Here is a 12,340-nt window from a genome sequence, read left to right on the forward strand (position 1 = left end):
CCCAGCAGCACGAGGAGCCACAACAGTTCAACACCCCCAAGCAAGACAAGCCAGTCCCTTAGGCAAGTTTATCACAAGTTTATCTGTGCGGTGCGCAGAATCCCAGGTGCTGGGGACACAGTGGCTGCCAGCAGAGCAGGTACCTTGGCAAAACATCATGGCTTCGGGCACAGGGCTGCTGGCCGTGCTCAGGCCTTGCGTTGTTCCCAGCCAGCCCCAGCCCTGCGGCCCCCAGCCCACCCCTGGGCAAGGAGGACAGAAAGCCCCGTGACTGTGGGGTCAAGCGCTGAGCTCGGGCGTCCCACAGCGCCCTCCCCGCGCGCACAGAGCCACCACCCAGCCAGCAGCTGGGGTCCGCCGGTTTATTCCGAAGCATTTTCCCCACCTGGCGCAGCGGTGGTCGGGGCGCAGCAGCCCCGGTGCTTTAGGCAGGCACGAGGAGAGCTGGTCAGTCCGCGGCCGGGAGCGCCTAGCTGCCCTGTGGGGGGATGAGCCCAGCAGCTGCGAGGCGTTTTTCACTTGTTAGGAAGTTGAAGGTTGCACATGCATTCGGCTGTGAAATAAGAAAAGGGAGGGAATGAGGGCCAGGCTGCTGCGCCCCACAGACAGGCCCCACACTCACCCTCGGGCAGGGGACAGCTCTTCCCCACGGGGCAGAGGAACCCCCACCCTCCAAGCTTGCCCGTCCCCAGGCAGGCAGAGCCCCACAGCGCCAGCCCCTTCCCCGGAGCCCGCCGCCTGTGCGCGCCCCCTCCTCACCGTGTCCTGCACCTCCACAGCAATCCCGCACTCCCGCATCCGCTTGAGCACGGTGGGATGCAGCCGCTCCACCCTGTCTCCTGTGCCCAGCACCAGGATCTCTGCAGCAGGACGCACAGCCGGGCGCAAAGGTGGGCTGGTGGTATTTGGGCCAGCGGAGGCAAAGAACGCCCCCACGCCTCCCCCAAGGTGGAGCTGGGCCCCGGCAGCGCCGCTCGGGCGGGCTGCAAGGGGGGCAGGGCCGCCCCCCACCCCACGTACCTATTTGGGGCTCCAGCAGCCGGAACAGCGACAGGCTTTCCTGCGAGATGTCCCTGTAGGAGCCGACCTGCGGGGACAGCGAGGGTGCTGAGTGGGGCAGGCCCCCCCCCAGCCCTGCTGTGGGGCAGGGGAGCCTCCCCCAGCGCTGCCGTGGGGCACTCACGTTCCACTGGAGGATGGCGCGGGGCAGGATGGCGCAGGGCCCCACCACCAGGCTCCCGCTGATGGCGAAGCCGCGGCCGGTGTAGCCCTCGATGAACGTGATGTTGGGGGACTCGGGCTCCAGCACCGTCACCCGCGTGCGCTGGTAGAGCTCGTCGTCCGCCGGCGTCAGGCGGTGAGCGCGGCTCGGCACCCTGCGGGCGAGCAGCTCGGCCACGCAGGGCCCACAGCAATGCCACACCTGCCCCCCATCAGCCCCACAGGGACCCCCTGCCAGCCCCCCTCATGGCCACCCCACAGCTACCCCCTGCCAGCCCCACAGCAATCCCCATGGCTGCCTCAAAGTGACCCCCATCAGCTCCCAGCCATAGCCACCCCACAGTGACACCCTCTCATTCCCACAGCCCCCCCCCACATAGCTGCCCCACAGCTACCCCTTACCAGCCCCTCAGCCCTCTCCATTCCTGCCCCACAGCAACCCCCTGTAAGCCTCACAGCAATCCCCACGGCCGCCTCAAAGTGAGCCCCACAGCCTCCCCCTTGGCTGCCCCATAGCTACCCCCTGCCAGACCGACAGCAATCCTCGTGGCTGCCTCAAAGTGGCCCCCCACCAGCCCCCAGCCGTGGCCACCCCACAGTTACACCCTCTCAGCCCCACAGCACCCCCCCACATGGCTGCCCCACAGCTACCCCATCAGCTCCACAACGCCCTGCCCCATGGCTGCCCCACAGCTGCCTCCCTGACTGCCCCTCAGCGACCCCCTCTCAGCCCCACAGCCCCCCCCCCCCACGGCTGCCCCACAGCTCCCCGCTATGAGCCCCGCAGCCTCCCCCATGGCGATCCCCTCCCCCCGCCAGGGCTGTCCCACAGCGACTCCGTCCCCCCGCAATCCCGTCCGCGCACTCCGGCGCCCCGGCCCTACCCGCCCGCCGCCGCCGCCCGCGGAGCCGCGCGGCCCAACCGCCGCAGGGCCGCCGCCGCCATGGCCGCCGCCGCCCAGCGCGCCGCCGGAAGGGCGGGGCCTCTTCCGCCCCGCCCCCTGCCCCGCGCCCCGCCCCCTGCCCCGCGCTCCGCCCGCTCCGTGCGCCCCCTGGCGGCCCCCCCCCCCCCCGCACCGCGCCCGGCCCCACGGACAGCCCCACGGATCGCTGCAGCCCCACTGGCAGCCCCGGCCCCACAGCTGGCCCTGCCCTGCACCCAGCCCCAGCCCCAGAGACAGGCTTGACCCCACTGACAGCCCTGCCCCCCCCCCCCCCCCACACACACACAGCCACGGCCCCAGCGCACACCAGCCGCCCCAGCCCCACAGATCGCTGCAGCCCCACTGACAGCCCCGGCCGGGTCCCACAGCAACCGCCCCAGCCCCACAGGCAACTGCAGCCGCAGCCGGCACCGGCCGCCCTGACCCCACTGGCAGCCCCGGCCCCACAGATGGCCCTGGCCCCACGCCCAGCCCCACCCCAGGAAGAGCCCCAGCCCCACAGCGAGGGTCCTGGCCCCACAGGCAGCCCCGGCCCCATCCCCGCTGGCGAGGGGAAGGGGGAAGCGGGGCCGCCCGCAGCACACGAGCCTCAGCACGTGCTGGCCCGGGGGCCTGTGCCCCCCACCCGGGGTGGGCCTGTGCCCCCACCCCGGCCCCCCAGCGAGCACCCAGCTGCGCCGCGCCGCGGTGCCCCGTGGGGCAGGAGCGGGGCTCGGCCACGGGCTCCCGGCGGCCCCACGGCGCAGTGGGTCAGCGCCTGCCCTCCGCGTGGGGCCGGCGGGGTGGCAGGTGGCCGTGGGGCCGGGGCCCTGTAACCGGAGAGGCCGGCGGCGGCGCGCGGCCCCGCTGGCTCCGGCTCGGCGCCTGGTACGCCCGGGGCGGGCTTTGGCCAGCATCGGAGCAAAAGCGAAACCGGCTGTGCCGGGAAAGGGGAAGTGGCGGGGAGAGGCCGCCGCGGGCCGCGCGTGGCCCCCGCGCCTCGCCGCCTTGCTTGGCCGGGGGGCTGGCGCGGGGCCGGAGACGCCCCGCCGCCTTCGCCTTCGCCCTCGCCGGCGGCACCGCCGCGACGCCCGGGGGGTCCCCGGCGCCCCGCCATGCCCCCGGGAAGGCTCCGCACCGGCCAAGGCTGCTGCACCGGAGGCTGCCGGGGCGCCCTGCCCGGGGCTGGAGGTGAGAGGGGGCCCACCTGGCTGGCTCTGCCATGTGCCCGCTGGCTGCCCCGGGGCCGGGCGGCGAGGGGTGCGCGAGGGCGGCGGGGGAGCCATCGCGGCCCTCCGGCCCGGGCTGAAATGCACGGACGCGGGTGGCGTCACTGGGGCTGCCCGTGGGGTCCCACCGGGCGGGAGGGCTGCGGTGGTCCCCACACCCGTGGGGTGCCCCATGGGGTGGCCGTGTCCTGCCCCTGTCCCAGCCTCCGGGTGTGGGGCAATGCCAGCGGCCCCCTCATTGCACTCCTAGGGTCAGAGATCCCCCTGAAGCACGGGCTCCCCTGCGGAAATGGGGGGGGGCACCCCATGCACGGGACATGGGGGGGGGGGGCAGCATCCATTGAGAGCTCTGCACAGCTCCCCGCCTTGCTCTCTGCTGGGCCCCACTGCACACAGCCTGTGCCCCATGGCACAGCTCTGCCCCCACCCTGCACCCCACAGCACGGCTCTGCTTCTAGCCTGCACCCCACAGCACGGCTCTGCTCCCACCCCGCTCCCCATGGCAGGGGTCTGCCCCTCGCCTGCACCCCACAACCTGCTCCCCGGGGCAGGAGTCTGCTCGCACACTGCACCCCACAGCACGGCTCTGCTCCCAGCCTGCGCCCCACGGCACAGGTCTCCCCCGGCACGGGCCCCGCTGCCGTCAGCCCAGGGCTGCGACTTCCCCTGCCCCAGCGCTGCAGGCTCTCGGGTTCCTGTTTCTGTCTCCCCGGCTCTCCTCCCGCACCGCTCGCAGGGCTGGCGGCAGCGCACGCCGGGTTGGGCGCACACGGGGCCGGGGCGTGGGGGCACAAGGGTGCCGAGGACCCACGTCTCCTTCCCCGTGCCACCCGCCCCGGGGCTGGCCCGGAGCCTGGGTGAGCCCTGGCACTGCGGGGGTTACCGGGAAGTCTCTCGGCGCCAGTAACCGGACCCGTTCCTGTCACCCTGCCGGGGGTGGGGAGATGCCGGGCTGCCCCCAGCCCCTGCGGAGGGGCAGGTCCAGGTGGACATCACGGCCCCCAGCACAGGGTGCTGGCGGTGGGGGCCGCACCGAGCCGGAGGGATCCCCCGCACCGCCAGCGCGGCCCTGGGAGGAGGACGGTTTCACTTCCCCTCTGGCGGGTGCCTGAAGGTCTCCCGCTGGGGGAGCCGGGCGGTGCGGAGCCAGGAGGCAACAAGGGCTGTGCCGTGCCCGCGCCGGAGCCGCAGGTGCTGGGGCGGGTGCCCTCCTTCGGGGACGGCTCGGGTTTCCGGGACCGCTCCGATGGCACCAGATGCTCCGGCCCCACCGGGGCTTTGTTCAGCACCGTTTCCTTTTGGCTCGGCCATGCCGCCCTCCCCTTGGCGCCCGGCCCGCGGCGACGGAGGCGGGGGGGGCCACGGCACCACTCTGGCTTCTCCCGGCACCCCGGCCACAAGCGTCCCGGCTGCGGCCCCCGCCACAGCGCCTCCGCCCTGGCGCCCGCGGCCCTCGCCCAGCGGTAAGTCGCCCTCCCTGGGGCGGCGGGGTTAGCTGCCGGCCCGGCCGGCCCTGGCGCCCGCGCGGGCAACGGAATCCCAAAAGCAGCTGTCCCCGCTGCGCCCAGCTGCCCTGGGATTTCGTTACCCGCGCCGCCGCCCCTGCGCCCGCGCCGCCGCCCCCGCCTGCCCGCCCGCCGTCCTGCGGCCCTCCTCGCCCACCGACCGCCGGCCCGCAGCCACCCCGCTCCAGCCTCGAGTGGCCATGTGCTGGGAAAAAGGGGCGCCCAGAGCCCGCTTTGCCGTGCTAAGCACCCCCCCCCCCCCCCACCCCGGGCCGGCAAGGCTCTCCGGCAGTCGCGTGCTCCCCACCCTCCGCCCCCCCCATCTAAAGATAGCAGCTCGCTTCCTGGGGAGAAACCGCCAGAGCGAGCGTGCCGAGCGGCTGCCGGCCGCAACGTGGATGTGGCCACCTGCAGCGGGGCGGCGAGAGCCGGCGCGGGTCACGAGACGCTGTGCCGGCTTCCTGCCCAGGGCCCCCCCCGGCTCGCGGCTCCCCCCCGGCGCTGGCGGGGCGGCAGCGACATGGGGAAGAGCAAGCAGTGCCCTGGTGGGATCCAGTCCCCGGAGAGAGATGGCTTTGGAATGACACGATCACTCCCGCTGAGCGGGCAGCCGGAGAGCCATCGGGAATGTCGTGTCTGTCCAAAGCTTTTTCGGCGCCTCCATGAGCCTCGTGTTGGGCATGCGGCCCCAGCTTTCGCAGGGCTGCTGCCGAGCCACGTCCCTGGGCCAGGACCTGCCCCTTTGCCTGGCCACAAGGAGCCGTGCGGGGACAATGCCGCTGCGCACGGGGTCCCCCCAGTGCTGCAGGGCCACGGTGCAGGACGGCCAGGGACGGAGCCAGCCTGGACCCCTGGCCCGGACGAGGTCCAAGCGATTCCTCAGGCCGCGTCAGCGCACGCCGCGAGCCGGGCAGAGGCGCCGGCGGCTCCTGCCCTGCAGACAGTCAGCAGTTGGTCTGGTGTGAGCAGCGAGTCTCAGATCACCTCTTGGCTGTGGGCAGTGCAGAGAGCACCCCCCCCCGACCCGACCCCAGGACACGCAGCCGGCGGCGGCCAGAGGACGCGTCCCCCCCGCTCCCGCACCCGCGTGGGCTCCTTTCCCTTTGCGGCACGAAGCTGCGCTGCGGCGCCGAACGCGCCCTTGGGGAGGGGGTTCACCCACACCGTGCGTTGTGCTACCGCACGGTCCCGTCCTGCCCGCAGCTGGGCTCAGCTGCTCCCCTCGCACCGGCCCCGGCGCCTGCTCGGCTGTGGCTGCCGCTGCAGCGCCGATGGCTCAATAAAGCCTCCAGTTTCCTCCCCAGCCCTCACAGCCGCTTGTGTTTTTGCATGGCGCAGCTCAGCCCCTTCCGCTCTTGTTTCCCGCTGCTCCCAGCGGTTTCAGTTTGGGGGCTGAAGGGGGCCGGGGCAGAAGGAGCAGCCGCTCACGCAGGCGTTTCACGGCCTGTTGAACCGCTCCCTCGGGAAGGTGCTTCCCTGGAAGGCTCCTCTCGTGGAGTGGTGCGGGCTCCTGCTGCCAAATGCCCGGCGAGGAGGGCCAGGCCTCGCGGTCGGCCGCCGGGGGCCCTGCAGGAGCCCTCGGGCCGTTCAGGCCCCACCGGTTGCGCCACCGCTCTGCCGGGGCTCCGGTCACCCCGGCCCGCCACACCCAGCATGGCCGCGCCACGCCGCCACGCCACGCCCAGCATGGCTGCCCCGCGCCCGTTACCCCCAAGATGGCCGCCCGGCCCCATCCAACCCGCCCGCGCCCAAGATGGCTGACCAGGCACGCTGCGCGCCGCGCCCAAGATGGCGGCCGCCTCCCGCCAGGCCCCGCCCACGAAGGGGGCGTGACGTCACGCCCGGGCGGCGGAAGCGGTGGCGGGGAGAGCATGGAGGCGGGCGAGCGGCGGCCGGGGGTGGCGGCGACGCTGCGGGCCCTGAACGGGGCGCTGGGGCGGCCGGCCGCGCTCTGGGTGAAGGAGAGCGGCGCCCGCCACCTGCGGCACCGCGACTTCCTGGCGCCGCGGGCCGCGCTGCGGGCCGCCTTCGGCGGGGGGCAGGTATGCCGCGGCGGCGGGGCCTGCCCGCGCGGCGGGGGCGGGGCCTGCAGGGGGCGGGGCCGGCGGGGTGGGGGCGGGACCTGCCTGGGGGCGGGGCAAGGGGGCCGGGGCAAGGGGCCTTACCCAGTGGTTTCTCATCCCCTCCTTCCCACAGGTGCCTGCTGACGTCATGGCGCACGTGATGTCACTGTCGGGCCCGGAAGTGCTGCCGCTGGGCGGGTGCCAGGAGACGGCGGCGGGGCTGGCGGTGCAGGTGCGGCGCCCGGAGGCCTTCCGGCGGCTGCTGGGTGCCTGCCCCACGCCCACCCTGCTGGTGTCGTCGTCGCCGCCGCCGCCGCCGCCGCCATCGGTGGTGCTGCACTGCCCGGGCCTGCGCGGCCCCACTGCCGCCCTAGCGCCCCGCCGCCTCCGCCCCGTGCTGCTCGCCGACCACCTGGCCGAGGTGCTGCGCGCCCAGGGGTGAGTGCCTCGCCCGGCCCCCCGCCCCGGCCCCCCAGCCCACTGCTGCCTCCTGCCTCCCTCCCCGCAGGGCCAGCGTGCGCCTGGTGCCCGCCCTGAGCGACGAGGCCAGCCGGGAGGTGCTGCGGCGGCTCCGCGTCGCCTGGCCCTGCGGCTCCCCCGGCCCTGCTGATGCTGTCTCCGCCCTGAAGCGGGCCCTAGCCCGGTCGCCCTACGCCACGGCCGGCGAGCGGGGGCCCGGTGCGGCCGCGCTGCCCGACGGCGTCCTGGCTAAAGTGGACCTGAAGAGCTTCGTGGAGCAGCAGCGCCTGGAGGGCTATGACCCCAATCTGGACGTCCTTCTTGGTGAGCTTCGCAAGCATGACGTCGCTAGCATGACAGCATGGGGGGTGAAGGGCTGCAGACGAGCCTGTTTCTTTATTTTTTAAATTATCCTTACCAAAACAAGGAGCGTTTAGATCCAGATTGCCTTGTCTTGTTGTTCCCCTTCCACCTGGTCTGAGCCCAGCCAGACTGGGGCAGGACGGAGCAGGGGTGCAGCGCACCCACGCTTCCCTCCCTGAGCCTGCTTCCTTCTTTCAGTGACGGAGGAGAAGCTGCAGTGCCTGGTGGAGCTGCAGCAGGCCGTCCTGCAGTGCGTGGTGAGTAACTGCGCCGCCGCGCTGCCTGGCTCTCACTTCCCGGCCAGCATTCCCTTCTGTCACGCACCGGAGCCTGAGCTTGCTGCTGTGCTCCGCTGCAGGCTGGCGGCCAGGGAAGCTCCTGCCACGTGGTGCATGTGGTGAGCTGTGAGGAGGAATTCCGGCAGCAGCAGATGGATCTGCTCTGGAGGATCTTGGATCCGGGAGCCCACACAGCTCTGCAGGTGAGGAATGTCCTGCCCTCCTCATCGTGGCCCTCAGCGTCTTCGTGTTGAGCCATTTTTCCTGCAATCCCTGCAGTGAATCCGAGGTCCAGCCTGGCTCCTTGTGAGTCTTCCCTTCAAGCGTGCTGGCCTCTCCGCAGTCTCACCCAGGCTGTGGAGCAGTCGCTCTGCCCTTGGGATTTTGGTGCTGAAGAAGGAAGGGCAGGAGGAGATTGCAGGGACACAGCTAGAACCAGACTGTTCTTAACTGAATGTACCGGTGTACTTCAGCAGCTCCCGACTCTGGGCTCCCCTTTTCCTGTGATACCTGTTTCCATAGGTGTGAGCAGAGGTTTCCCTGGCTGCTCTCCAAGTTCAGTTCTTCCTGCACTGCCTTTCACTGCTGGTACAGCTTCTAAGTCCTTGAGCCTGGTGTCTCCTCTCTCTTTCAGAAACACCTTGTCTGTGGACCAGTGAAGGTGGCAAAGCCCTCGTCCCCCATCGGGGCAGACCAGTACTTCCAGTAAGTTGGTATTTAGCAAGGAGCCGGCTGTGCTGCTCACCTGCCCAGGCTGCCTGGGTTCCTCTTTGGCCCTGTGGACACTTAGGGAGCTCTCTGAAGAGCCGAGCGTGTGGGACATTTAAGAAAGTTTCTGTGCGGTCCCAGCAGCCTTCTTCCGTTCTGCTTTTCTGTGGCTTCGTGGTCATCTCTAGAGGCCTGGAGATCCAGGGCATGGGCGGGAGAGGGAAGACAACTGTTTTGCCCTCCCTGCTCTTAGTAGCCTTCTCTAGCTGGGCTGCCCCTGGCCCTGTTGGCACTGACTGCTGGGGGCTGCAGCTCTCCCCCTCCCCAGCGGTGCTGCCGGGAGGAAGGACTGGGGCGGGAGCGGGGCCTCGTGCAGCATGACCCACCGCAGCAGCCCAAAGGCTGGGGGAGCCCTCAGGCGCTCTTGGGCACAGGCTCGGCCGGGAGGGAGGAGCTGGTGGCTGTGACTGTCCACGTTCCTCCCAGGCTCCGAAAGCGCCAGATGTACGAAGCCTCCGTGATGAAGTATGGGGAACTCGCACAAGGTGAGGGTTTGCTCCGCGGCTCCACGCGCAGATGCTGCTCCGTCCCCTTCCACACTGCTCCCACGCATCTCCCCCACCCACCTCAGGGTCTCGTGGCTGTGGCCACCAGGTCTCTCCCACCTGCAGTGCTGGCTCTCCCCGCTGGGAAGCAGCCGGGGTGCTGACCTAGCTTGGGGACTGTCCCACAGGGCACCAGCACAGAGTGGTGCCTGCCGCAGTCCCCTTCTCGCTGCTGGGAGAAGGGGCTGGGAAAGTGTGTTGGTTCCCAGCCCATACCCCAGCCTCAGCAGGAGCTTCCTGCCCCCAGTGGGGGGTTCCTGCCTAGGGGTGGTGGGAACACAGGCATGGAACGAGCTGTACATGTGGCGCCACTTGTGTTTTCTGCAGACGAGGCCTGGACTGAGGTTATCGATGTCCTGACAGCGGCTGCCATCAGGTTTGAGATGCTGAGCACTGCCCACCGGAGTCAGGTAGAACAGGCCAGAGCTGCCGTGGTCTGTGCAGAGCTGGGGGGGCGGGGGAGCGAGCAGTGGGACGTACTGCTCTTTGGGAGCTACAGATCATGGCACAGGCTGAGCTCAGGCAGAAGCAGCGGGACAAGTAGCGATGGGGAGAGGGGAGGTGCTGTGTGGGCGCTGGCTGCCCTGGGTTCGGGCAGAGGGCTTTCCCACGGGATGAAGCAAGCGGGCATCGGCTGGTGTTCCTGCACTCATCTGCCCAGGATGGGCACGGGCTCGTGCGCTGGTGGGGAAGGCTCTGCTCCCCCCGTGGGAGGTGCAGGGCCTCGCCAGGACCGGCTCTGTGCCGAGCAGCCTGCACCACAGCCCATCTCTTCCCTCAGATCGTTCTGGACCTGGAGGACAGCAGCATCTCCACAAAGGGAACCAAGAGCGGCGCCTTCGTGATGTACAACTGCGCCCGGCTGGCCACGCTCTTCGACACCTACCAGCGGGCCGTGGAGCAGGGTGAGCCCCAGCCCAACGGGCCCCCTCCCCTGGCAGCCACCCCGGGGCTGCTCCTCATGGCTGTGTGGGGACAGGGTTGTTCCTGGAGCCCCGCAAGCTGCCCCACAGCCGCCTTGGCAGTGACTGCCAGCGGCAGGGTGCCGGTGGCCTGTGACAGGGCTCCAGTGCAGCCCGTCCCCTGGGCTGCCCCGAGAGGAGCCTGCCTGCCACAGGGAGGCCCCAGAGCTCCCAGCGCCGGGGCTGCAACGAGCACGGCAGCAATCTCTCACCTCCTTTCCAGGCACGTACCCCCCCTTACCACCACCATCAGAACTGAACTTCTCCTGCCTCCGGGAAGAGGTGAGTGCTGAGGGACGGGACTGCAGGGAGCTGCGTGTGCTCAGCTGCTGAGGATGGATGCTCCTGGCCCAGGGGCATCCGGCCCTCTCGGACACACCTAACTCTTTCACAGGGCGAATGGCTCCTGCTCTTCAACTACCTCCTGCCCTTCCCGGAAGTCTTGCAGCAGGCAGCACAGCTGCCCGCACCCAGCAAGGGGATCCGGATCACAGCCAGCACAGAGTCGGTGAGTGCCGTGTGCTGGAGCACCCGGGGGTGCTGCTCTGACAGCCCCAGCCTGGGGCAAGGCTGCACGCTGAAGGGTGCTGCCCACCAGCGTGTGACGCCGGGGCAGTGCTGAGGGGCCTCCCTGGGACGAGACCCCAACCCTGCTAGTGCTGCTGTGCCTGGGGCGGGGGGGCGGCCCAAGAGCAAACAAACCCTACGGTGGTGGCACTAACTCTGTGTGTTGCAGGTGTGCAAGTTCCTGATCCAGCTCAGCATGGATTTCAGCTCCTACTACAACCGTGTCCACGTCCTGGGGGTGAGTCAAATATCCCAAGCAACTTGCTGAAGGAGGGGCAGCGCTGCGGCCCTGCCGGGGGCTGCGCTAGGCCAGGCTGCAGGGGCCTTGCCCTTGGGCTGGGCTGCATCAGAGGGACAGCCCTGCCGGGAGCAGGCTTTTGGGTGCCAGCAGCAGGATACAGCCCTGCTCCGGAGGCCATGGAGGCAGGGCGAAGAGGCAGCAGTGCCTCTAGGGCCCGGGGGGACTGTGGCCACCGGCCTCACGTTGCTGCCTTTCCCCCCGCAGGAGCCGTTCCCTCACCTGTTTGACCAGATGTTTGCTCGCCTCCAGCTGCTGGCAGCGGTGAGGGACATGTTCCACAGCGCCCTGGCGACTCTGCATCTCCCGCCTCTCAGCCAGATCTGAGCCGCCGCTGGACAGCCGTGCTGCGCGGACACGAGGGGAAGGACAGTGCGCGCCCTCCCGGCAGGGCGAGGGGCTGCCGCTGGCCACGGAGGGGAGTCGAGGCACGCCGGAGCCCCCCAGAGGCGCTTCCCTGCCCAGTGGGTTTTGGGGGAGGGTTTGGTCACGTGTGCCCAGGGCAAGCCTGCCAGCCGGGGCGAGGAGAGCTGGCGCTGCCTCTGCCAGCCGGGCTGTGGGGCGCAGCGGAGGCGGCTGGGGGGAGGCAAGGAAGCACCAGGCACCAGCCTCCGTTCCCTCAAAGCTGTTTATTGAAGGGTGGCTCTGTGCTGGCACAGAGCTCCTGGGGCTCAGTGGCTCCTGCCTTGCCCTGGGCCGGGCCGTGACGTTCAGGTCCAATACAGTCATTGCTGGACAAGTGCTGTGTATGTCTGACCCCAGCGGCGCTGCCGGGGGGGGGGGGGTGGATGCGTGTGGGCACAGGCTGGGAAAAGAGGCTGTGCGGCACAGCTGCGTGGAGCAGGATGTGGCTCCTAAAACGCCTGATGCTGGGGGACAGAGGCATGGTCCCTCAGTGCTGGATGCCCTGTGAGCCTCTTGGGGTGGGGGCTTCTCATCCCTACCTGTGCTTTGACTGCTGGGGCCAGCACCATCCTTTCTGCCTTACCACAAAGGCTGAGCCAGCCCTACGCCCTGGCAGCTACAGGCTTGTCCTCCCTGGAGATGGGACAGTTCTGCTGCGGCTCACCTGCCAGAGCCACTGCAGCCTCCAGCCTGGGCACCTTGGCACCAAGGAGCCTCAAGGCCAGAGCTGAGAGGTGCAGAGACCTGGCCATGC

General features: G+C 70.3%; 2 protein-coding genes across 2 annotated transcripts; one reads left to right on the plus strand and one right to left on the minus strand.

Annotated features, from left to right (window-relative positions):
- Positions 1 to 62: 62 nt before the first annotated feature.
- NDUFAF3 (NADH:ubiquinone oxidoreductase complex assembly factor 3) lies at positions 63 to 2,018 on the minus strand. The gene is made up of 5 exons (XM_067303656.1): positions 1,985 to 2,018; positions 1,184 to 1,452; positions 1,021 to 1,087; positions 760 to 860; positions 63 to 553 (listed from the first exon to the last, which is right to left on the minus strand). Exons 1-5 carry the CDS (start codon positions 2,016 to 2,018, stop codon positions 470 to 472), a joined length of 555 nt encoding a protein of 184 aa, XP_067159757.1. The 3' UTR covers positions 63 to 469.
- Positions 2,019 to 6,651: 4,633 nt separating this feature from the next.
- On the plus strand, positions 6,652 to 11,920 carry DALRD3 (DALR anticodon binding domain containing 3). Its single transcript, XM_067303401.1, is given in 14 exon segments — positions 6,652 to 6,682; positions 6,685 to 6,920; positions 7,075 to 7,379; positions 7,450 to 7,724; positions 7,962 to 8,020; positions 8,122 to 8,244; positions 8,676 to 8,746; positions 9,236 to 9,294; positions 9,682 to 9,764; positions 10,136 to 10,259; positions 10,540 to 10,598; positions 10,711 to 10,824; positions 11,053 to 11,121; positions 11,389 to 11,920. Coding segments are annotated over 14 exon segments (1,713 nt in total). The 5' UTR covers positions 6,652 to 6,666; the 3' UTR covers positions 11,509 to 11,920.
- The last annotated feature ends 420 nt before the right edge of the window (positions 11,921 to 12,340 follow it).

This window comes from Apteryx mantelli, chromosome 12 (genome assembly GCF_036417845.1).
Source record: "Apteryx mantelli isolate bAptMan1 chromosome 12, bAptMan1.hap1, whole genome shotgun sequence".
NCBI classification, from domain to species: domain Eukaryota; kingdom Metazoa; phylum Chordata; class Aves; order Apterygiformes; family Apterygidae; genus Apteryx; species Apteryx mantelli.

Coding starts and splice junctions, on each gene's coding strand:
- NDUFAF3 (XM_067303656.1), bottom strand. CDS start 2,018: ATGGGGGAGGCTGCGGGGCTCATAGCGGGGAGCT. Junction 861..1,020: donor GCTGCTGGAGCCCCAAATAG/GTACGTGGGGTG, acceptor GTCCTGCTGCAG/AGATCCTGGTGCTGGGCACA. Junction 554..759: donor CTGTGGAGGTGCAGGACACG/GTGAGGAGGGGG, acceptor CTTATTTCACAG/CCGAATGCATGTGCAACCTT.